General features: G+C 37.9%; 1 protein-coding gene across 1 annotated transcript in view; it reads left to right on the top strand.

The window, feature by feature from the left end:
* Positions 1 to 7,338: 7,338 nt before the first annotated feature.
* PRSS12 (serine protease 12) overlaps positions 7,339 to 25,899 on the top strand; it is a 40,807-nt gene continuing 22,246 nt past the window's right edge. The window contains exons 1-7 of the mRNA XM_071753495.1: positions 7,339 to 7,882; positions 16,503 to 16,641; positions 18,439 to 18,617; positions 20,716 to 20,866; positions 22,955 to 23,133; positions 23,794 to 23,935; positions 24,878 to 25,074. Coding sequence (XP_071609596.1) covers positions 7,546 to 7,882; positions 16,503 to 16,641; positions 18,439 to 18,617; positions 20,716 to 20,866; positions 22,955 to 23,133; positions 23,794 to 23,935; positions 24,878 to 25,074 — 1,324 coding nt within the window. The 5' untranslated portion in view covers positions 7,339 to 7,545. The remainder of the gene's footprint in view (positions 7,883 to 16,502; positions 16,642 to 18,438; positions 18,618 to 20,715; positions 20,867 to 22,954; positions 23,134 to 23,793; positions 23,936 to 24,877; positions 25,075 to 25,899) is intronic.

Genomic DNA, 25,899 nt, shown 5'->3' with positions numbered 1-25,899 from the left:
TTGACATCTTCTGGCTTTATTATTATAAATCAAAGTGTTAAAGAAGTGTGAACATGTTATGCTTTGAATAACAAAGACACAGATTTCCATATGCCTGGCATTCACTGACTTAAAGACTTAAGTACGTAAGCACTGAGATCAGAAAATATCACATATTACTCTCCTGCTTTCCCTATGTTCCTCACACAAGATACTGAAATTATAGTTTCATTTTGCACTCAGAAGTTGTCTTGTCATGTTTGCAAAACAATTACATACATTTTTATATTTAAATATGGTATTTTGCGTATTTCATGTGATTATAGTACCCTTACTTTGTTTCAGAGCTGCTTTGTTTGTACTAAATAGCAATAAAGATGACTAGATAATGTACTATACAGAGCATTACAATATATGGTAGTTTTAAATACTGAAAACCTCATATGTCCAAAGTCTTTGAATTTCAGAAAACTCATCTTTATATATTACCTGATATACTCAGTACTGTACTTTCAATTTTAGATTTGTTTTAATTATAATTTGTTTTCCATAGATAGTTCCAAAGATGAAATATCTTGCATCAGCATGTTATTTGCACAGGATATTTAAAAACATATCCCTGAATTTCATGTTTATCTTCTTTTCCCAGCCTCCTATTTACTTATATATTTTCTGGAGCATTTACAGTGTTACCACTTAACTGTGGCTTCTATGAATACTCCATTTTTCTGTATCTACATCTCAAGGCTTTCTTAAGTTAAGTTAAACAGCTCCCAGATCTGCCACTTATTTCTACATTGATGCAAGTTCACTATCTGCTGTGCTTTCTATGTGTCTGTGGAACAAACCATATCAGAAAAAGATCTGTCTGACCTTTTAATCCAGTTTGACTTATTTTGTAGCAAATGTGCAGCTACAGCTTCAGGAGTACCAGAAGTACAGAGAGAAGGCAGTAAGGAAATATTTAAAATCTTACCCTTGAAGTTTGCTTGTAGGTAAATCCTAGAGAAGGAAGTTACTCTGATGCTTTCCATAAAAAATATTTTATTAAAGAAATAAAACATTTGGGACAGACTATAGTTGTATACATATAAAGGAGAGGAAAGAAGGAAAAAAGACCATGTCTTGCTTTGCATTTCTCTTTGTAGACTGAAACATCTTCATGCTAAGCGTAAATCTGAAGTTTTCAGAATCAAAAACATTTAGAAATTCATTGTGTATAGCATGTTAAGATAAAACTCTTCCTGCTCCAACAAATATTTGTCTATACATGATTGCATTAGGCATAAATGTAAAAATATAGCTGTAACCCACTTTATCCTTTCTCAGTCCCAGGAACAGAATCTTATGTTAATGAAGATGAATCAGATAATTTAAGGGTCATTGCATGTATGTAGCTCAATACTAAAGTAATTTCTGCATCCCTCTGAAACAAAAAACATTTTATGTACAATGCTTTTGTACATTGGATTTTGTGCAGAACATTGAGAAATTCCTGCAGAAATATTAGGAATGCCTTGTTCCATTGCTGCTAGTAGGAAGGTGGCACTTGGATTAGATGGAAGAAAACACAAACCAACCCTGCTTGACTTATTTTTCTGTGGTTTGTGATTCTCATTGCACTTACACTTCAACAATGAAATGCAAAATTCTAAAATAGATATTATTAGGAAATGGTTTCAGAAGATTAACTCTGAATAAAGAGAACACACCTGCTACCATTCCAGGCATAAATTATTGGAAGAGGGCTATATGGATTATTTAAACAGCTATACTTATAAAGCATTTATATATTTATATTTACCCCCGGAACCTTCTACACCATGAATGTCAGAGGAAATTGTTGAAGGTCATATATCTCAGCCCTATGAACCTGTTGTCCTCACTGACAGTGGTTGTTTTGAACAAATAAGTTCTTGACACACTCTGTAGCAGGCTTACCTAATGTTGAGTAATTTGTAAAGGATACTTTATACATAAAAAATAGTCTAAAACGTATGTTTTCTGATGAAAACACTAATATTTTTTTCTCATCATTTCTCACTTAGCACTAAACCAAAATGTTAATTATTGCCACAAATATTAAATACTTTTACAAAGGTGTAGCCTGCCAATTTATGTGTTTTGGGTTTTTTTGAGTGGGTTGTTTCTCCAGCATAAGCACTGAATGAATCACATACAGAGCTTCCCTTGAAGGACAGACTCAATGAATCAAGTACCAAACCTCACATATATCCAATGTAGTCAGGTTCGGAACTGAAGTTCCATTTTTTGTTAACAAATACCATTTTCCATTCAATTTATGCAAAGTATCGTCCTTGGCATATCCTTGCCTCTTTAAATATACTGTTTATAGAGAAGCTACAAAAAATCATCTTTCACCTAGTGATGCTGCATTTTCTTCCTATTCCAAGCATCTGGAAATAAAGCAGCACCTCTGATGCATTTACACAGTTGCACTGGGACAGTCCTGCTCTCACACTGGAGCCTCACTCCTCACTCAGCCACATGGCATTACATATAATATATAGTCCTGGAAGAGGAACATAAAGGAGTGCTTGGAGGTTGCTCATGGAAAGAAGAGACAAGACAGCCTCAAACACCATTAGATTGCAACTGCACAAATAAGGCTCTACATTGTACTAGCTGTATGTTCATGGGGGTTGCTGAAATAGTAGCAACAGCATCAACAAGCCATATCTTCAGTCCTCCAAAGTTTTACACATGGTCCTCAGGTAACATGCTTTAGACATGGAGACTTCCTACCATGTGGATGTGTACCCACTAAAAATAAGGACACATATCTGTGCAAAACTATGATATTTTTTGAATGATACATAGTTACTCGGGATATGTCAAAATGCAGTTGAAACAGTAATTTTCTGTTCACTGTATTAAGCAAAAAAGTGGTCACAAGTTTTTCATGATTCAGTTTACTTTTCAGTTTAAATGCTGTTATTTCTTTGTGTCTTTGTAGCCTGATGTTTCACACATATATGCACCTGTGCATTGAATTATCACTGGAAATCAAATAGCAAACTGCCTTGTTCCAGGAAATCGGGCTTCTTATTGCCTTATAATATGAACTCAGCTTGTACTTAACACTTTGAAAAAGGTTTTTCTATTATCTCATTACTGGGCTCACAGTGTTATATGGTAATGGAAACCTCATCAATTACAGGCTCTTCAGTTACATCCTGTGTAATGCAGGGTCACTCTACAAAGCTTATGTATAATTGCAGACAAAAGGCCTATTCTCTTTCATAGACGCACAAACCCAAATTAATTTTGAGCCAGACTTGGCAGGATTTCAAATAAAGAGCACTGACTTATATCCTAAAAATGTTAACTCATTACAACATACTTTCTGTGGCCCATTTTGCACACAGAAATCTCCTTTGTGTGAAGCCTTGCTTTCTCTCCTACTGCTGATTTCAGACCCCGTCTACTTGATCTGTTTGATCTCACTCAGTGCTGACTAGGTCATGTGTGTAAGTTTTTCACTGATCCCAGCAGCTGTTCTATTTACTCCAGCATACTTTATTTTGCAAAAAAATACTTGTAAGAGATTACTAGATGGATAGTCAAAATCATTTTAGTGCAACATGTTGTGTCTGGCTGTTTGTCTACACCCTCTCTGCTTTGTACTTGTACTTATTTCCTGGGGGAATTGCTCATATATTGCATCACCTGGACTCAGAGTCAGCAAAAGGGAGGAACTACCAAGTGCTTCTAGGAAGCTATTAGGATAAAGGCAGCTCTTGTGTAAGTTTCCTTTTAGGTCTTGCATATATGAAGAACCCATGCTGCTGCTGTATTATGAGAGTATTTCTAAAATTTCCATTTCTCAGATAACCTGAGAAATCTATCCACAGAAAGACAGTGAGGTGGAAGGGTAGGGGGTGGAGAAGAGATTGAGATGGGGGTGGAGACACCAGAGCAGCTCATACCTAGGAATTATTTATTATTCGTTGTTTATCAGCAGTTTGGTATTGGAGCTGTCAAATGTCAGAACAGAAAAACACAGTCAACCCCGTGGAACTGTAGAGAAATTAAGACCTATTCTAGTAAATTATTTCCTACAAGTACTCTCTTGGAAGCTGTCAGATACACAAGTTTGCAAACTTCAGTCAAGAGGATGATTCCATAGACTTCCATGGGTTTGCTGTCAATAGGTACTACTTCTGAGCATAAAAGGTACAATTAAATGCTAAGATTAAGTATTGAAAATGTTTTGCAAAGAGAGAATTGCTATGTATTTCATCTGGAGTCAGCTCACTCATGGTAATGTCATCTTAATGGAAGACCAAAACAAGACTTTCCTTTCATATAAAAATGCAATCCTTGTTAAACAGAGATTGCTGACTTTAAATCCTGCAATTCTACCATAGGAGTATAACTAGAACAGTTTCCAAAAATTTATTGTTTTCTTAACATTTTGTGATAATTTTTCTGTTAGGTTGAATACTATAATTTTAGATTCAAGGTTGTACATAATATCCAGATCCATTGAGACCTTCTGAGGTTTCCACAGTTGCTTATTTTTGCTAAGTGAACAAACATGGTTTTCTTTCTTTCCCTTTCTAATTCAATTTGTGAATTAGTTTTAAACAGTTTTGTACAGCAGAGACAAAACTTTTTAAGGCAACCAAATGCGCTAAGAATATCTCATCCTTGGCATGTTTTTAAAGCTGTATTAGCCATATCAGAGTAATAACCCTTTGTTTGTTGTGTATAAAGATTGAAGGTAAAGTCCACATTTAAAACATAGTGCAGTTTCATTTTAGGCACACTTGTAATTCTTACTGTGACTTTAAGTGTGATACCAAAAAGAATCAAGCTTCTCAAAAAGACACTTAGCCATGCAACTGCTGCTTTGTCTTTGCTCTTCCGACTAACTTTTCACCTATTGTGAGAAATGTGACAGAGGCAGAAGTCACACAGACAATGAATTTCCTACAACTGTAATAAAAGTAGTCAAGCAGATGAGAGTGATTTTATACACAGTACTGGTAAGTGCCACAGCCAAAGGAAAAACTGCAACATGAGCTCACACAATTCAAACACAAGAGAAACCATATGGGGCAGACACTTATAAATGCTCTAGCCAAGACAGAAGCTGCAACCTAAGTGCAAAGCATACATCATAGGAAAACAAACTGCATTGGCTCCAGTATTTATTAGGAAAGGGATGCTGTACTTACAATTAAACTATCATCAATTTCTTGAATGGCAGCCAGACCAAGTCCCTAATCTGTAAATTCTAACAGAAGCATTATTTTCTGTAGCATTAACAGACCTCTTATTACAGTGAAATCTAATTTATGCTCAATAAAACAAAGTAAGGCTCATTCTTCATATATGAATATATAAAAAATAATAATAATGGTAAAAAAATATAATGTTCAAGAGTCAATCTGTACATGTGGATCATCTGATTATATCTGAACCCTGTCTTGAGGGGGAATCATTATAACAACTGCTTTTTGATACTTGATGCTTCTCTTATAATTATAGTTACTTTATCCCTGTGTAGCCCCCTCACCTCCTGCCTAGTACCATTGTCCAGCCCCAAGCACTTCCACCCTACATAAGCATAGAAAGTTCTTATGTAAGTTCTGCATGTAATACTCCTGCTGGCCCACACAGCTAGAGGAGACAAATGAAATCAGAATACATTAACAAGTACCAGGCTCAAAGCTTTGCCTGAAGTGTTTTGCATCATACTCATCTGTTCTCTTCCTCATGTACTGATCAGCAGAACTTCCACTTCCAGGCAAGAGGCAGAAAAAAAAAAGAGCCTAGGTCAAGGAAAATGAAACACTGCTGTTACTGTGATGCCAAAAAGTGTTTATTAGGCAATGAAGCTTTAAAAAGCTAGGCTGAGCATGCTTTTCGCTTGTCCTTCCAAAGGATAAAAGCAGCCAACTAGTCATGACAGCAACAAATTTTCACACAATTTCAAAATGGCCATAATGAGTTGCTTTCAGGCTAACGTATTGCATATATTCAAATATATAAAACAAAAAACAAACAAACAAAAATAACCAACAAATCAAACTCTTGCTAGTCCTGACAGTTTTTAAACTAATGCATATACATATACCCAGAGGAAAGCTCAGAAAGAATGAACAGTCTGTGTTCTTATATTCAAAAAGTGCAACATGTGATAGCATAGTTATCATGCTGCTGTAGAAACCCCAGCAGAGTATTCTCTAACTTTGTGAGTGATTAAGATACTAACTGTAATGTCGCAATAATAAGTAAATCACAGATGACCAGAACTAAAATGATACAGGTAATACCAAACACTGTGGGTCTTGCTTTTACTTAACACTGGGGGCTATTTTGTTCTTATAAACAAAAGCTTAAATGAATAGTTGCATTTTTCACCTTCTGATCAGTTTAGAGGCCACTGAAGGAAAGGCCACTGTTTGCTGGAGATCCATGGTATCCTGCAAGAAAAGCCGAGAGCACGCTCTCTTTCAGACCTTAATCACAATGCAAGGCTGTGGAAATACAGATGTGCTCACCAAGAAACCACATAGACACTTCTCAGTCAAAAAATTGGAGAGGAAAAAAGATCCTATGGAGAGGAGACTCTACAGACTCATGCTACAGATGAAGTGCAAAGTAAATGTGTGCACACTATCAGTAAAAGCTGGACTTCGCAAAATATCAAATGCATAGATTAAAAACAGTGCTAAATTAAAAAGAACAAACAAAACAAAACAAAACAAGCTCAAACTAACAACTGAACAATATGAGACGAAGAGGCAAAAGTAAGTGGCAGCCATCCTGGTAGAAAGAGGAAACCAGGGATGATCAGGTCATGCAGAACTCCTCAGCGGCCGAGAATAAGCAGATTACTATTCAAAGCACACGGGGCTTGAATAAAACTAAACCCTCGAAGACATTTCGCGGAATTTGTTTCCAGCCCCTTTGTTTCCCGCAGGCACGTCTGGGGCTCTCTCCATCCCTCTTCCTCCCCAGCCGCCGTGCGGGTCCGTTCTGTCCCTTTCAGCGAAACCGCGCGCTCCCACCCCGGGCCAGGCTTTCCCTGGGCTGCCTCTGCCCTTTGTGAGGCTGTCGGCAGGGTCGGGGGAGCCACAGCCGCGAGGACGAGGACAGAGACGGTGGTGGTTAGTAGGGGAGGGAGAGAGAAGCGGAGGGAGGAGGCTGCAGGGCTGCGGCGGGACCGCGGAGGCGCGCGGGGAAGGCACGGGGAGGTACGGGGCGGTGGCGCCCGGGGCTGGCGGGAGAGCGGGAGGGAGCCCCTGAGGCAGGGCTCCGAGGGGCGCGGGCGCTGAAGTGGATGTGTGGCCCCCTCTAAACCTCCACCGGAGCGGCTGCTGCCCGGGGCCGCGCTGGGTAAGGCTGCGGCAGGTAGCTGCAGGGGACAGTACGCCTCTCTGCACCCCGCTCGCCCTGCCTCCGCAGCCGGGGGAGGGCCGCAGGGGTGTGCGGCGCTGGGAGATTAGTGGGGCACCGCAGCCCCGCCTTCCACTTTCGCATCCCGGGCACGATGAGAGTGGGAGATGGACCCGAGCCGGCGGGACTGGCACCATGACATTCGCCGGCTTCGTGGTGGCGCTAGTAATTGGGACGATCCCCGGACCCCGAGGGCTCGGGCTGGTCTCCTCCAACCTCCCGGCCACTCGCCGCCCACAGCCCCTCGCTCTGACCCCGCCGCATCCCGCCGGCTGCCCCACGGGGGGCTTCTCCGCGGTCCAGCGCTCCTGGCCACCGGCGGTGCCCGCCCTCCCGCGGCGGGGGACGGCGGGCCGGGCGCCGCAGGGCCGCCGCAGCTCCTGCACCCTGCCCGGAGGCGAGGGGCGGCCGGAGTGCGCTCCCGGGAGAGGCCGGGGCCGTACGGAACGAAGCCATGCCGACTGGGAGCGAGGTGAGCGAGACGGCGGGCGGGGGGAGAGCGGCCGCTTGGGCTGAGGGTGCGCTATGGTTCCGCGGGACCGGGAGCCCGAGCCGGGCGGCGGCCTTCCTTCCGTCCCGTACCCGGTTACCCGTCGCTGCAGGGATCAGGGAACGGGGGACGGGCAGCTTTTGCCAAAGTGACAACAAAAGGAGAGGAGAGTTTAAACTTTCTCATCAGCTGATGCACCGCAAAGACAAATGTACTGCCTGGTTTTATTCCAACGCTATTTGGTAGGTAAATCGCGTTAAGAAGCTGTGCCCTTAGCATTATTCAGTTAGCCACGATTCACCTTCCCCTTTCTGTAATCGGGAACACTTTTCTGGGAAGCATTTGGTCTACAGAAGTTTAGAGGCAAAAAGAAGAGGAAAAACAAAAGGATGCCTTGCTATCAGCGCGAAGCGCTCGTGTAGTGTCTCTTTCTTTCTATCCCCCTTATCTGCCCCCAGCTCCATCCTGGGATATTGGGGTTTGCAAGTTAGCGCTGGTGCTTGATCACATCTGTGAATCCAGCCAAGAGACCTCTGCTTCCCCCTCACACACTCCTGGTGAGACTCTCACTTACTTCAGTGGAAGTTTTCAGTGCACAAGGACTGAAAAGTAATTTCAGCATTCAGCCCTTGAGCAGTTGATCAGTTTCAAATTTCCTCAGTGCTGGCATCCCTCCACAGCGTTAACTATATTTATGTGCAGTCTGGTTTTGAATGACTTCACATTTCCTCCTGCATCGCTTTGGTATTATCTCCTACCTAAATAAGAATTATTTCCTATCGATACCTACATGAAACATGACCAAGACTAACTGTTGGGAAAAAAAAAAGTTCCCTTCTTTCTTGCCCTTTCTTTTATGTATTTTGTAATATCACAAGGTCAGCAAGAAAGTTAAAGTTGATGATGATGATTATTACTTTTGTTTTTGTGGAAGTTTTTTTGTTTTTTGTTTTGTTCTTGGTTGGTTGGTTTGTTGGTTTTTTAAAATCGGTTTCCTTTCAGATCTCTCTTTCAAGGAAAGCCCTAGAAAGTGTGTGAAAAAAAGATGAGAACTCAAATAATGTGATAATTATACATATTGTTATAAAATATCACATAAAGAGCACTTGGAGGCAGCAAGGTCTATATTGATAATTTATGCATTAAAAAAAATGCAGCTTTCAAAGCTATGTTCTAAGTCAAGAAGACAGAACGATGTTATGCATTACAGATGTTTCCCTGGAAAGAATACTAGACAACTGATTCCATGGAGGAGAGAACAGATAACTAGACACAGATGAAAAAATCCAGACTTCATGCACTTTAACTGTTCTCAGTTTGGGAAAGGGTCTCACAGTTGCTCCTTTGATTTGGTCCACAAGATTTATAGCTTGTTTTTCAAAATTCTTCAGCCTGGTTCCCAAAATACTTTGTGAGGAGTTGGTCTAGTATGTTACAGTGAAGAACGTGGCATTTTATTGCCAAGAACCAAAACTTGCACTTAGTAAAATTCCAGGATCCCCTATAAGTTAATCAGGAATGTTATTTAAGAAAAAAAAAAACCCCGCAAAAAATATTACATGGTTTGGGTTTAGCTGTGTTTCTTCTGTCGTTCTAGAATGCTGCTCTTTTTTCTCCAGAAACAGGAAATCCAGGTTAGTCCCTGTTAAGAGGGAGGACATAGCAACTGACAGTAGCCAATGCTTTCTAACTGAAAGGTTGCCTGCTTCTGTTAGACTCTGGTAAACTCTCAGTGACATCATCAGGGCAAAAGCATTCACAGAGGCAATACAAAAGAGTTAGAAAGGGAGATGGCTGAAGGTGGAACATGGAAATAAGGCATTTGACTAGAAATAAACATTATAACATTCATTCTGAAGTATGTTCTTACAAGAAACACAGAAATGCAAGTCAGGCAATGTTATGATGCAGTTTGTAGCTAGAAGCCAGATTATTCAGATAAACACACTTCATCTGTTGATTTAGTACATGTACTAAGGACGCCCATACTCAGTTACAGGCACCTGCAGTAACTAAACACAATACCATGTTCAAAGCCTTAACTTTGACCTAGCTTTTCTAGCTTAAATATTCAGACTTATCTGCCAAGTTACTTAGCTAAACATTGTGCACGTGTATATACTGAACTGCTTCATATTTAAACACTATTGATGAAAATTTTTTAAAAAAGCACTTTCAAAAATATACTGTATGGTACCAGTCTAAAATCAGTTTTACAGTTTCAAATAATATATTGTGGTGTGGTTTCATTTCCTTCTTTCTAAAAATGAGAGCACTAATGGGCACTATTATTTTTTCATGCCCTGAAAACAAATACGCAAAATACAAATATGCCAAATACAAATATATATAAATTATCATGCTCAACCAAGGAATTTGTAGAAGAAAATAAATGAGTACAAGAGTACCCTGTACACAGAGCCAGCATAAGCCCAGCATAATTTACTAGTTTAGTTACTGCTAATAACAACTTATCTGTAATGTGCTTATGCTTCAAAAAAGAGGCCTATTTGAGTGCCTAGCAGCAACTGCTGCCATAGTGTTTATGTGGCATGTAGTTACAGTATTCTGCATGATATGTTATTCATGCTGCGTTGATGCAGATCTCATTTAAAGCTCTCTGAAGAAAGTGGGCTAACTATTTTTCCTTATTTTGCAAAGGGGAAACAATACAAGAGAGGGTAAATGTCTTTGCCAGAGGTTACATTACCAGTCAGTGGCACAACTGGAAATACACATTTGCAGAATGACCAGATTGTAGAGTCTAACCATTTACAATTTTTGCCATATAAGCCCTCAGGCCTATAGTCTAAAAACTAGATTGTTCTCCCACCTGTTATACATACTACAGTCCAGGCAGTTGACAGAAAGTCTTGAAAGGTTGTTTTTTTTTTTTTTTTTAATAGCATAGTGTTAAAGAAAAAAGTATTATGAAGAATTAGGTATGAGTATCTGTATTTTCCTTCTAAGAAGCAGCTCTTCTGAAGCCATTCTTATTACAGCTGCATAGTATGAGATGCCTCAATTTCTGCAGCTCTGTACCCACATAAGACAGCTGCCATCCTTTAGAGCTTGTTACATTCCTAACATTTAAGTTTACTTTTTCAGAGCCTTAAACCATTGATCTTTGATATAATGACTCTCAAGGCTGCAGAGGAACTAATTCAGCACATTACACACTTGATACATATAATATTTATGGAACTTCTAATGTAAGAATGCTTTAGTATGAAATACTGTTATCTGCTGAAGTTCTCTATATAGTTCTTAAAGCAGCTCTGATTGATGCACCTTTTTTCAAGATTAAAATAGCAGAGGAAAATAATTACCATTTTACACTAAGAACAGTTTTCGGGAAAGTGTCAGAACTGTAGCATTCATTGATAGCAGTGAGTGTCATCCATAGTTTTGTTTAAGTCAACAGGACTGGATGTTAGGAAACAGGGTAGTCAGGCGTTGGAATGGTCTGCCCAGGACAGTGGTGGAATCACCATCCATGGAGGTATTTAAAAGGCATTTGGACCTGGTCCTTAAGACCGTGGTTTAGTAGTTAGATTATGGTGTTGGTCAAAGGTTGGACTGGATGGAGGTTTCTTCCAACCTAAAACATTCTGTGATTCTGTGACTCATGTATTTGATTTCAACCATGCCTGATCCTGGAAGGAATGAACAGTTTCCATTGATTTCAATTATTGTTAAATTTGACGTATACTGCAGGTAGCTTTTTAAAAGTACCTCATGCAAACCAATGAAACAACGAACTATTTTCATTTTGAAACTGGAATAGCCTCTTTTAGATGTATTCTGAATCCTCCACTAGTGTTCTGAAGTGCTGTGAACTATAATGTGGTTACATGGGCTTATGCAACATGTATCAAAATGGAAGATCCTCATGTTGATTTGGACTTACGTAATTGACTCCGAAGCAACAGAGATGAAGTAACTACCAGTGCAGGGTTTTCCTGTGGCATTGCCCAATTTTTGAATACCTTGGAAATGAAAGCAGGCAAAAAAACACTTGTTGTTTTTACAGATTTTCAAAATTCAAAATATATGTTTTGCTTTGCTTTAAACCTGCAATTTCAGAGCACTCAGCACCAGGATGAAAGGCACAGATAACTTCTAGTCCTGATCCCTCTTTTCCAAATCTACATTTGCAGCCAAATTACAAACCTCTGGGCACAGGTGTTTCCAAAGAAACTGCTGGCACACCTTTAGCCAATACCATAAACCTGCTGCAGCACACATACAGCAGAAGCGGAGGACATTTCTATTCTGTTTGCAATTCAGTGACATACAGTAGCAATGCTTATTCTCCATGAAATGTAAAAAACAAAATAGGGTTTGAAATTACTCAGCATCTCTGCACATGAGAATGGTATAGGAAAAGAGGCCAAGCATAGCACTGCAATTTGCAGTGCAAACACTCTGCTTTTTGGAGTTTATTAAAAGTTGGCTGAGAGGTTTTCCTCTCCCTCTTTTCCTGTGTGTCTCATCTTGAGTCTATATGGCAGGTGTTGTGCAGCATGTCTCAGCAGCACCCATTGGACAGCCTTACTTCCTTGCATTTGCAAGTATAACTTAATCTCTTTTAAACAGTGGGAGTGGATAGAAAAGACTCTGACTTGGGCAGATACTAGGGCAACTAAAATTACTGGCCTGTATGTAAACAACATGAATTAACCATCAGCAACCTCAGCTAGAACATAATTTAAAAGAAACACATATATATTTTTTGAGTTTCTGTTGAGACACTTCATTTGTGTTCTTCAGTACAGGGCTGAAAAAAGTCCTTCATAAGATCACTGTATGTGTACTATGGTTGCCCTGTGCTCCTGTGGCCTTGTTTATAACTTTCATAGGGTCAGTTCTTATCAGTCCTCTTCCTGACAAGTGCTGAAGAGGACATTGGGAGTCATGGCCAGGATCCCTGTTCTCTGCTGTTGAGCTTGGTGTTGAGGTACTGGAGGTTTGATTAGCACTTTAACCAGGGGCTTGACACCATAGTAAGTTGGTGTCAAGATAAAGGGGAAAGATAGAGGCGAAAGAACGTGAGTTTCCTCAGAGCACTGCAGAAAATCCAGAGTAGATATTACTGCAATGGCTCTATTCCCAACATGATTAGTTATCTTTAGCAACTAAAAGAGCCAAAAAAAACATAGCTAAAAAAATTTGAGATGCTGCCATATCTTCAACTCCAGAAAACTTGTGCATCCAGTGCATACACTTAAGTCAGGCCTGTTTTCTAAGAAGTAATCCAAGCGCTCTTCTTCAGAACTTCTTGAGCCCTAATGGGAGCACTGAATGAAGCCCCTTGGGCACACATGTTGAGGTGTTAAGATATAACAGCAGAAGACAACCAGTGAAACTAAGAATTAACTAGTATCCTTTTTAATCCTGGTAAGTACTAGTTTTCTTGCTGCCTATGAAGTGAAAGTTTTTTCCAGTCAATTTAAAAATGGAAACACTGATAATCTGGCAAATAAGATATTGACAGATTCTTAATAATAAAGATTGAGTCATGAGTAATAAATAGGTACTTGGTAATACAGCATCAACATGCAATGATCAAAGATAATGTTGGTCATCTTGCAATTTCCTCAGATCAATTTACACAGATCTGAGTTTCATGATGAAGTAAAAGTTTTATCTATTGGAAAGAAAAAATAACCTACTGAGATGAAAATCTATTATTTTAAAGTTCTGTTTTATGAGGTAGCCATGTTACTGTTACTAATGTACCTCTTTCTTGATCCAGAAAAGTAACTACCAGGAGTCTGAATATTGTAACATTTTGATTAATCAACAGAGCAAACATTTTCTCATTAGTTTGCTTGCTTTGTTTGCTACATAATTATGACTCATCATATGATATAGGTTGATACAGACTTCAAAATACATATGAAACAAATAATGCGGCATCATTTTACTCTTTCTGGATACAGTGTTGAAATACTAAGCTAGAAGCACTTTGGACAGAAAAATACATCAGAGGTATTAGCTTGTCAGAGGCTTTTCAATTCTGACTTTTCTTTTAAAAATTTTATTTGTTGTTTTGCTTGAGGAGAGAATGTTGTATTTTGCCTTAAATAGTTTAGGTTAATCATAGCTGTAAATATCTATACTGTCCTATGAGGAGAGTAGTGAGACATTGCAACTAGCATGTTAAAACATGTTAAAACAGCAGACATAATAAAAGGTTTAATATTAGCTACATGTAAAAATACCCTTTCTTTCTAGATTAATTTATCCCATGAAAATCAAGAATATCTTAAAACTGCTAAAAAATTACCTTTACCAATAATCTTCTGTGTCTTCTGTAAGAGGGAAACTGGTTCTTTATTGGATTTTGTTGTGAGATGGAAAGGTCTGGCATAAGGCTACTGCCCTTCATAAATCATTGGTATTACTACACACAGGTGTAAATCTACAGGAAAAAAGCAAACCAAAATATTTTGTTGAGTTAATAGAAATTTTTTTAACAAATCCCTAATTTATTGTTTTCGTCCATGTCTTTTCCCATAGACACATGGAAATAAGGCACTGTCCCTTCCAGTCATTCCCCCTTCCTTACCAACTGATACCAGTGGTGTGTTTTCCCACTTCAACAGGGACCAGACCATTACCCAGGATTTGTAGGGGAGTGGGTGATGAGAGAAAGGCTGTTTTCATTGTTTAATGTTGTATATCCACAGTGAGAACACTGTGCTTTTCAACTTTCTTTCTGGAGGCATCTACAAGAGATACAAATGATTTCAGATTTCTTTAATTGTTAGGAAAACTTCCTAATCTTCAAAACTAATTTCTTGTGCCATCTATTGTTCTGTGTACATGATTAAATTCTTCCACTGTTGTCACTGGTAATTCTGTAAATACAGAAAGAAGAGTGAGCCAAATTCTGTCATGGAGACCTTAGAAGGTAATTTTATACTTCAAGTACTCCCTTCACTTATTCCAATATTTGAATAGAAATATTGCGTAATGCGTAGTCAGGAACTCCTGTATTGATTTCAGTAGGTGTCATGCAGGACTGTAAGCAATCACGTACAAAAATAAACTTATTTTTGGATATGACATGTTCAAAATTGCTTTCTGGTATGTCAGGAATCACTTTGCTATGACTGCAGCTGATGTGTCAAGTGAAAGTACTAGTCTATACAAAAGTCTGGTGAAGAGCGAAAATAAACAAAATTCCAGACTGTCTGTATGTGACAGAAAAACACAAACAAACAATGTAATGTAGATAAACAATATGCAACATGTCTACATCATTGTTAGAATTAGCTCATTACTAATCCTCTATTTGGAATGATAGCTCACTCTGTAATGTGAGTGAGCTCATAGATTTTGTTTGTAATTTACTACACAGTAAGTTACTGCTGAGAAATTAAATAGGAGACAAAAAGGAACACAAAATCAAGATTGAGGTTAATTATTTGTTCAGCTAGGAGTTTTTATCAAACATACAGAACTAAATTAAAACCAGGGCACAACCTGAGTGAAAGATGAGAAGAAAAAAGTGGGTCTTCCTGTTCTAATACTTATTCTTTCTCATTATTATTTACACATACGTGAACACATATACAACAAAATGCAGGCACAAGCACTGACAGTTTTCCCCCATTGCTAAAAATCCTACAAAGTCGATGATGGTGATTTTCAATAGATCACAGATGAAATAACTGAGATTTCAGGCCATACTAATGCAAACAACTAGGCTATGTTTGATAAATTAGGAGAAATGTATTATTTCTTGTTGAATTACTGCTGTTAGAACTTTGTTTTGCTTCTGTGGCATTACACCTATGAACAGCTTTTCCCCACCTTTACCAGTGGCATATGGCTACCTTTAACAGCAGATGCATCTGGTACCTCAAGTAAAATTACTTCAATATAAAAATACAATATATTGATTTTCTTGGATTTCTGTATTCTGTATCTCTCAAGAAGCAGATTTTTTTTTCCACTCTTTTAGACTAGTCCTCATGCTTTACCTTGTTTTGTCTGAAAATTGGTAAAGACCTCTCATAAATTAATAGAACTACATTCAGTGTGTTTCTGTCTGAGAAGATGTGACCAAATGCATTATTTGGCAAAAATAAACTGCTGACATCCATGATATTCATAATGTTACATGGATCAGAGCAAAAGCTATCCAATCAATGTGGTTTTCTGATTCCCTTAAGTTGGATGAATTTATGTGGCAGATGAAAGTATGTCACTCTCATACTTTTCAGTCATTTGTGTAGAGTTAACCGCATGTAAATAATTATATGTAGCCTGTACATACTTTTTTATTGTTCTTGTTGTTAGATCTCTAAGTTGTACCATCAGAAAGATCAGAAATGTGATATAATTTCAGTGAAAGAAGAAAAACGTTTTCCTTGTTTACAAAATAAGGTTATATCCTTTTGCATATCACTGTATAAGAGCGTTATCTGTGGCTGAGAGCTTCTTACAGGGAGGTCATCCAGAGAGCACAGACATGGTAACACATAAACTGGAAACTCTTTCTACAGAAAGAAAATCAGGTTTGGAGTCTTTTGTTTGGGACACATGAACAGAGAATGGTGAGGCTTAATTTTTAATTTTTTTAATCTAGGTTCAGTGAGACTCCAGGGTGGCAGGAATGAGTTTGAAGGTAGAGTGGAGGTTTATCTAAATGGAATCTGGGGAACAATCTGTGGGAACCATTGGGACAATAATGATGCAACAGTCATATGTCGACAGCTTGCACTTGGGTAAGTTTCAGTCTTAGCAAAAATCAGTCAACTTATTTTAATGATGTTACAGTACAAAAGACCATATATTCTGCAAGTCCTGCAGGTTTTTTGTGTTTGATGTTTGCTTTTTCTGTTTGAGAGTTGTTGAATGCTGAAGTTGTTCTTGCCAGAATCTCTCACTTCCTTCAATTGCATTTTGCAAACCCATAACTAGACAAATTTTGCAGCTTTACATTTGCATGGAAATGTTTTACAGAGTTATAGTAATATTGGGCAGGTTGAAAGACCCAGCATTGTCCTCATTGACCACTATTTCCCACTGCTGTCAGAATGGAATTAATCAACAGGACCCTTTAAGATAATTTGGTCATTCAGCTCTAGATAATGCCTTTATTGATGCTGCAATTGCAATAGTAAGATGAAACTGAGATAAGGAAGAAAAAACCCATACCAAAAGGCAGATTTAAAAATAAAATGCATTTTCAGCTTCTAAAAAATCCATGCTGCTCAAGTTAGGAAAACAAATTAGTTGAATACCCTTTCTTAGCACTCCATTCAGGCCATACTTTCTCAATAAGCCACAAGGTATGGCTGGATTTTATTGCCTTTTTAACATTTATTTCAGTTGTGTATTAAAGTAGTGATTTTCTTTGCTACAAGCAGTAAGGGGCTTTTATAGCATACTTGCATACTAAGATCCCTAATGATTATTTGACTTCTCAAGACTGTTAGCCAGAACTAAATCCAAGATGTTTTATAATAGTCTATACTAATCTGGACTCACCATGCCAGTTTATAAAAATATGTGAGGATTAGATGAGATAAAAAGTTTAGCCATCTGGACACTGTGATTTTGCTTATGATTTCAGCTGTCTCCGTACAATGTCTCCTTTCCTCATTTTTATGTAAGTTTTTTGCCTTCCTTGCCTTAAACACTTCAGCTGATCAAGGCAGCTATTAGCAAAAGTAGTTCAGTAATGTGAGTGAACAGTTTGATCTTTTCAGCACAAATGACTTAAATCTTGATCCAGGCCAAAAAGCCCGAAGCAAGGAGCAGTTGAAAGCTTCTGTTATCATGAGTGTTTGGCAGAAATTTAGATTTATATACCACAAGATGAACTCACTAGGTATTATTGATGCTTTTCAGGTGCTTCCATATATCTGTCCCCTTCAGTTTATAATATTTCGGCTTTGCTTTTAATTTAATTTTGTTGGGCACTATATGAAAGAAAAGATGGCTCAATAATTGTCACTGTAGATTCAGTATGGTAAGCTAAGGAAGCTGTTTATAAATATTCTGGATGGATGGAAATGGTTGAATACAAAGTAATGTACACAGGCTGGATCTAGCAGAGGATGAGTTGGTTTCATTGCACTATGCTCACAGCTGCATTAGATGATGTCTATAGGCAAAGCACTCGTCTGTATTAATGGAGTAATGGAGAGGATAAGGGTGAAAGGCCCCTTAGTATTACCTCTCCCAGAAGTATGACTGCTGTGGGATGGTACTGTAGAGTACCATGGGCTGTGGCCTGAACTGATTTTTGTAGTTAAGTACCAGGAGAACAGGAGTGGAGCTGGTCCTGCAGAAACACAGGCCATTATACTAAAATATCCCAAAACAAAATGGTGAGAACTGGGTCACATCTGTTACTTTTCTTTGTGGGGAAGACATTGCTGAACTGTGTGAAAATGTGATGCATTTACACTGCTGAAGAAAGTTTTCTCTTTTCTATTCCAAGATTTACATATGAGAAAATGTGCCAGTTCCCCTCCTCCCACTCTAATATCCTATCCTGATTATCCTTCTTACAGTGAAAAAGGCACAGCAAAACACATACCATTTTCTGGACTGGGCCTTATTCCTGTTTACTGGAGGGAAGTGCGTTGTCATGGTGATGAAGAAAATATTCTGTTATGTGAAAAAGACATCTGGCAGGATGGAATGTGTCCTCAAAAAATGGCAGCTGCTGTCACATGTAGCTCTTCCCTGGGTAAAAAAAATACATATGGTTTTGTTAATTTCTTACCTTATTTAAATAGAAGTAGTAATGAATATTCATTATTAAATTAGAAAAAGAAATCAGACTTCTTGGAACAGGAAATCAAACAGATTGAACCAGCACATCATTAACTGATTCAAATCCCTCTATGTTGTGCATGAAGCAACTAGCTGAACCATCTTTACCTTTGCATGATCAACAAGCAAATCATTGCTTTGAGATGTATGACATGAGAAAGGGTGAAGCAGCAAGAATCCAGATGTAAAAGTAGGATTGTTTCTCCCCATTTATTCTAAAGCACTTTAATAAAAAATCTATTTATTTATTCATTTATTTATTCAGAGGTTGCTTGGTACCTACATATGCTACAAGTCAGTTTGTTAGCTTTTCTTGAACAACAGGGAGGAGCAGAAATTTCATAAACAGCCTGTGCCTTCTCCTTTCGTTCAGAAATGTTGGGATGACATTCCTTAGTGTGAACATGGATGACATTGTACAAGCAGCTCCAAAGTTTTTGGCCTGTTCTGCTTACATTTAAAACAGGTCCAAGTTTTCCTAGCTGGAAATTGCTACCTTACACACTGCTCACACAAGTCAAAACAATATTGTTAGGGGAAAAAAAACATCATTAATGCTTTTACAATACTTCAGATTATTTTAACGAGTATAATAAATGGCAACTAAATGGGCAATTATGTCATCAGATTTAAGATTTTGCTGACCTCAGGGAAGGCTAGGCTGGCAGCGCTGAGGAGCTGGCAATGGCTCTTCAGCTGTCACCAAAACACATCTGGCTACAGCCATCCCTGTGCTACGTTTTCTCTCCTAGTTACATTGCTATCAAAAGTAGATGCATGAAAAATACATTGATAAATTATTTATAAAAAATATTTTTGGTCTTAATTTAGAACGTGATGGTGTAGAGGAAAGTGAGAGTCTTTTTAAGCTAGGAGGTAAGTAGAAAGGCCAAAGGAGGGAAATAGTTTTGTCTAAAGAAACTGAAAACTGTAAATTTGCAAATTACACTTCTAGAACATAAAGTTTTCCCTCTGTTTATAGACATTTTCATGAGAAAACCTGTGTCGCTTAGATAAGTTTAATAAAGGGCTATTGTCTGTTTCAATAATGCTGAAAGGAAGTTTATTAGTAATTTATACTCCAGGTTAGATGAAATTAATTACATTGATCTTCAGTTTCAGCAGACTAGATGGAACTTTCAAGCTTTGCAGGTTCTACAACAACTACCCTTTTTAATTAAAAACCTCAGTTTTCATATCTGAAACTGTAAGAAGAAACTGGAGAAATGCCCACAATTTTCTCCTTTTAAGCCAAGAAATAGATTAAACAGAAGGATTAATTGGCTGGAAGGCTTACACAAAAATTAATCACATTCTAAATCATACAAATGTTAGATATGGTGGAACTTTAAAATAATCAGAGTAATAAAATAATACCTTTTTTGTTGAGTTTTAAGCTGTTTCCATTATTATAGCTTTATGTAGAAGCGAAGCTTTCAAGGCAATTTGTTGCTGTACCAGAAAAGGGCTAATCTTGAAAGAAAAAGACCTGTATCTTAGAAACAGGAAAAGAACAGTACTTCTAAAATTAAAAGACTTGACAGTCAGTGAGATTTCACTGCTCTGACTGGAATTACAAAAGTCATGAGAAAACATGAGGATGAAATTCTGCTTTTGTGGCAATGAAGGAATATTTGCCTCTTATTTCAGATTTTACACCCTGGAACCTAGCCTATACAGAGCCAATTTTGCTATTACTGGTAGATATGCACTTCTACTGAATTATTGTAGTATTTGGCATTACAACCCTAGGTATCTGTGAACTCTTTGACACTTAAGTAACTGAAGATTTGTATGGTTTCTTGTCTGTATATTCTTCAGCTGCTCTGAGTGGAGCTTAGGGGAACTAATTTCTAAGAAGTTTAATTTCAGGTTTTTCATTTAAAAAGAAAAAATAAAGTGTGGTTCTTGAGTAATGTCAGATAAACCATTAAGCCATCTTTTTTCTTTGCCATCAGAATAATATTTTGGGAAATAAATTACCTTTTCCTGTATTCTTTGTTTGATTACAGCCCCTGTCTTTACTCCGATTCGGCTGGCTGATGGGAACAACGCTCATGAAGGAAGAGTAGAAGTCTTCTATGCTGGCCAGTGGGGGACTGTCTGTGATGATCAGTGGGATGATGCAGATGCTGAAGTTGTCTGTCGACAGCTTGGTCTTGGGTTTGTTTTTCTACATAGTAGCAGTAACTAAGTTTATCTGTCAAAGGTTCAGCACCATTGCTAACTGTTTCCTGTGAAGGGGGTTATGTCTGAGACAAACTGTAGGAGAAGTAAGCAGGTCAATGCAGAGGAGACTGAAACAGAACTCACCCACCTGTTCAACCCTGTAGGGATTGTGATGAATTAAAAGAAGTAGCACTAAAAGTAGCAAGCTTCGTGGTGTTAACAAGTGGCCCTCAGATTGTTGTTTTGTAACATTAGTCTGAGGCTTTGGGCTGCTGGTGAAAAACAATGATAATGTGTTTTATTATTTGGTTTCATAAATACTTTTTTCTTGATATAAATTGTCTTTGTTATAGTAATGAGATGTGTCATCTCTGTTCATTGGAACTACAGAGAATCTTACTGGATTATGGTATAATTTATTTTCATCATTCAGAGTAGCCAAGCATTACCTCTTTGATTTCAGACAGCTTCTTAATGACATCTTCTCACTGAGTGAACAAGACCTGCTTTTTTTTGTATTTTCCATGTTCACCACCACTTGAAAAGGTATCTCATCATAAAAGAACCAGCCTGAAAATTAACAGTACATTTTCAAGATTAATGAAGCACATTAATTTGAAAATATAAAAAACCCATTAATTTTTTAAAAATGGAAGTGCAAAACATAGATTATTTACCTTTTGAGTGTGTGCTTTTATTTATTGACTACTATCAACTACGCAGTGTCTACCATCTTTCCACATCCTTCCTTTTTACAGATCTTTTTCCTGATCCTAATTTAATTTTATAAGCCTCTCAGTGTTGCTATTTCTCCTGTACCTTGTTACTGTTTATCAAGAATTTGTATGATTGCTAATTGTAAATTTAGCATTGTTTTCATTTAAACAAAACCAGAGAACAGAGATTGTTACATATTAAGACAAAGCACTGGAAATGAAACCCACATCTCTCTAAATCCATACATGGATTTATTAGTCAGTGCCTTAAAAACATGAACTACTGCAACTCAGATTTTAAAAAAATAAGATCACAGCAATCTAATATGCTGACACACAGTTGCAAAAAACAGTTAAGAGTTTGAATGAAACAAAACAGTAAAGACCTGTTATGTTTTCAGTATAATTTAAGATAATCCTTTAGATTGGTAATACATTATAGAAAACAAAATCAGATGGCCATTTCAAGCTTACAAGTTGAAAAAGAAGACAGAAATTGAGAATACTCTTATAAAGACTTAACTGGGTATATGAACAGATGAGTTACTGAGTGGAAATAAACCAAACCATGAGAAACATTTACATATGAAACACATGGTACCTTGCAATAGACTTGGAAGCACCCTAGATAGACCATCAAGCGTTAAACACTGCACAATTTCTGTAATGCTGAAACAATGGAGTATTTTCAATTTATGAGCATTTTTCTGCTCAAAATCCTGTATGATGACATAAAGAATGGAACATGCACACGCCTAGTCAGTGGCTTGCTTTCTGTTTTTATTTCTACCACTGATTGATGGTACGACATTACCAAGTCATTTGAGGTCACTTTGCCATGGTTTTTACATGATGAAATGGGAAACAATCACTTTTATCTGCCTCATCTGTGTAGCTGAGTTTCGATTATTATGCTTTGAGGACACCAGATGAAAATAATTGTAGAAATATGTAGGATTATTTTTACTACATATAAACATGAAATTAAAATTAAAACTAGAATGCTCATATCCTAGCTGTGCATCTATAATATCTTCTAGGAAAATTATGGTTAAAAATTAAAAATTAAAAGGGATAGAAAAGGAAAGTCTCAGATTCAAACCAATAGAAATTTAGGTTTTAAGTATGTTCAAACCATGGAAGTTTAAGTCACTTCATAGCTTCAGTTATGAATGAAGGTGAATGTGGAACCACATCACACTACATGTGATATGATGTAGGCTGCACTATCAGTTACCAGTGAGGTGGCTGTTCAGCCAGTCCCATCTGATATTTTTGAAGATGAGTATGCTACATTTTAGTTCTTCCCACGTAGTCCCAGATGCTTCAGCTTGCTTTTTCCTGACTGGGTGTTACATTTCCACAGGGGTGTTGCCAAGGCATGGAGCCAGGCTTACTTTGGAGAAGGCTCAGGCCCCGTGCTGTTGGATGAAGTCCAGTGCACAGGAAATGAACTATCAATAGAACAGTGTCCAAAAAGCTCCTGGCGAGAACATAACTGCGGCCACAAAGAAGATGCTGGTGTTTCCTGTACACCTCTTACAGGTACTTCAATTACCAGCAATCACACAGGAAAACAGTGACAAATGCAGAGTTCACAGCTCTGGAAAAAGAATTTTTCAAGTCTGTAGATACACAAAACGGCACAGTAATGAAGTGTTCTGGCAGTATTAAAATGAATGAGCTCTTGGCTATGGAAATTTTTCAGGTACACAAAATCTCATTATTCAACACAAAGCGTCGGTTCCTGAGTAACAGGCTAAGTGGCGCACACTATGTGGGGCATGCCTCAGCTGTGCATCACATCTATCAATGGCAGCAAGTATTTCTGCATAAAAACAATAGGAAACAACAAAATAAACAATGTAAAAAATAAGGTGTATATATAGTGAATCAGGCAATTAGAGCCCACTCCTGCAGACTTCGCATGTAACAAGGTCCTAGGGGATCAATATGTTGTGCTATTTCTCTTGCACTTAAGCAACTGCATTATGTTTCACATAATGCTTCACAGCTGATTGGGTGTATTATAGCATTCTTTTCATCTTCTTGATAAATGACACCTCATGATTGGCATTAGATTTAGTAGTTTAATACTCTGAACAAATATAGTAAATGCAATGCTATTGATTTTGGTTTTGAACATTACTGAACATAGAAAAATTGATTCTTGTTTTTGGTTTTTCTTACTTGTTGATGACACAGATGGTGCATTAAGACTAACAAATGGGAAAGGCAGTCATGAGGGACGCCTGGAGGTCTATTACACTGGGCAGTGGGGCACAGTCTGCAATGATGGGTGGACAGAGCTGAATACACAAGTGGTTTGCCGGCAGCTGGGATTTAAGTAAGATTACTTGATATCAGGTGTATGACTTTCTGATTTGACAGTGATGATAAGACTTACGTGAACCCTACATTATTCAACAGTCTATTTTTTTAGCATTAGATGAGTGCTTCATAGAAATTACTGAAATAAAATCCCTTAAAGCCTGCTTCCCTCAGCCTCAAAGTGATACTTATGGCTTTAGTTTAGGTAGAAGAAAAAGCTTCAGCTGGGGTTGTGATTCAGCAGTCTTTGTTCATTGAGTTTCTTCCAATCATATTTTTGGCTGAGATCAGTGTATATGCTGCTAGAGAAAAACTGATTTGTTTTGTTTTGTTTTGCCCATAAAAATTGGATTCTTAAAAATATTTGCTTTTCTAACAGTCATTAAAAACCAAAGGCATTTTCAAGGCCTAAGTCCTTTTGGATCCAGCTCAGAAAAATCCTGTCTGGTCCTTGCTGTGTTAAGTGTTGACAGGCATAGTTTAGAAAAAAGGCCATTAGTCTCAAGCATTCACTTTTCACTATTCTTCCTACTGCCTGTAGCTATAACGATACACTCTCATTAGATAATTGTTTTGCCTTCAGATTACATTCAAAAAACCAATTTTGTCTCATTTTTCCACTGAGACATATATGTATATAAACTACTAATAACATGCTCAAAGTCAGCTAGATAGCATATGCTGGGTCGAAGGCAGGCTTTAATCAATGGTATTACATTCTCAAATTCATATTACTGTAACATTAAGTCCTTAAAAAAAACACTACCAAAGAATCAGTGTACAGTGCTGTCACTGAATGTAATGCTAACTGAACCTGCTCTGTCATGGTTAGCGCTCTCTAACATTACTGCTTGAGAAACCTTTTTTTATACAGAAATAATTTATTTTCTTTCTAGTACTTGAGTATCACGTGCCCTCTGATCACCGTGGACCAAAACACTATGTATCCTTTATGCAGGTATGGGAAAAGTGCACCTGCGAGCTTCTCAGAGGGAAGCTCTGTGCCCATCTGGTTGGATGATGTCAGCTGCTCAGGGAAGGAAACAAACCTTCTGCAATGCTCAAGGAGTGAATGGGGAAAGCATGACTGCAGACATCAGGAGGATGTTAGACTCATTTGCCATCCAGATAATGACAGCCATAAACTCTCACTTGGTAAGACATCTCTTTGGTAAACTCACAGTATGAGTATTGCAGTGGGTGCAGATCCGAGTGAAGTATTTAAGGATGTTAAAAATCTTTGTTTTTGGCAGATGCATGCAAAGAAAGAACAGGAAGGGAAAACCCCTCACTGTTCTCTTGAAGGAACTAATCAAGCTTTGTTTAAAGGAACATTAACAGGCAGAACATTAAAGATCAACACACATTTGTAAGATAAAGTCAGATTCCAGAGGTTCTGTTTTCTCAGTATTGACTAGTTTTTAGATGTACTCAGCACTTCCTAATGGTATACTGCATTTCACTCAGCACTCTTCAAGTTCTAAGTAACTGTCTTATGCTATCAAAAATTGGAGATAAGCCTGAGCACGAAGGAGTAGATATCAACAGTATAGCCTCCTATGACCTTACAGTCAGACAATCCAAAAAAAGATATATGGAGAAAGAAGGAGGATCAGACATAAACAAGAGGGAAGGGTGAGAAACATGATTTTATTTCTGTATTCCTACTATCATTTATATTGTGCCTGGGTGAAGTGCTCCACTTGCTGGCAAGGACAGAGTGATATTACAAACACAGATTAAAGAGCCAAATTCCATGTCAAAAAGCCTACAAACTTGTATGAAAAATGAATAAAAACACAGGTAAGAAAAGAAATGAGAAAACAATACTAGTTACACAGTTGCATTGCAAAACATAATATATACAAATTAATTCCAAATATTCCTAAATCCACATGTAGATAATTAAACAAGATGCTAGCTATCAGATTTGCCCAGTAAAAATTACAGGGGAACAATAGGTTACTCAGCAATTCTGAA

The sequence above is a fragment of the Heliangelus exortis genome, chromosome 10, assembly GCF_036169615.1.
Source record: "Heliangelus exortis chromosome 10, bHelExo1.hap1, whole genome shotgun sequence".
Taxonomy (NCBI): domain Eukaryota; kingdom Metazoa; phylum Chordata; class Aves; order Apodiformes; family Trochilidae; genus Heliangelus; species Heliangelus exortis.
The sequence above is the reverse complement of the archived record's forward strand: the minus strand, read 5'-3'. Positions and strand labels throughout refer to the sequence as shown.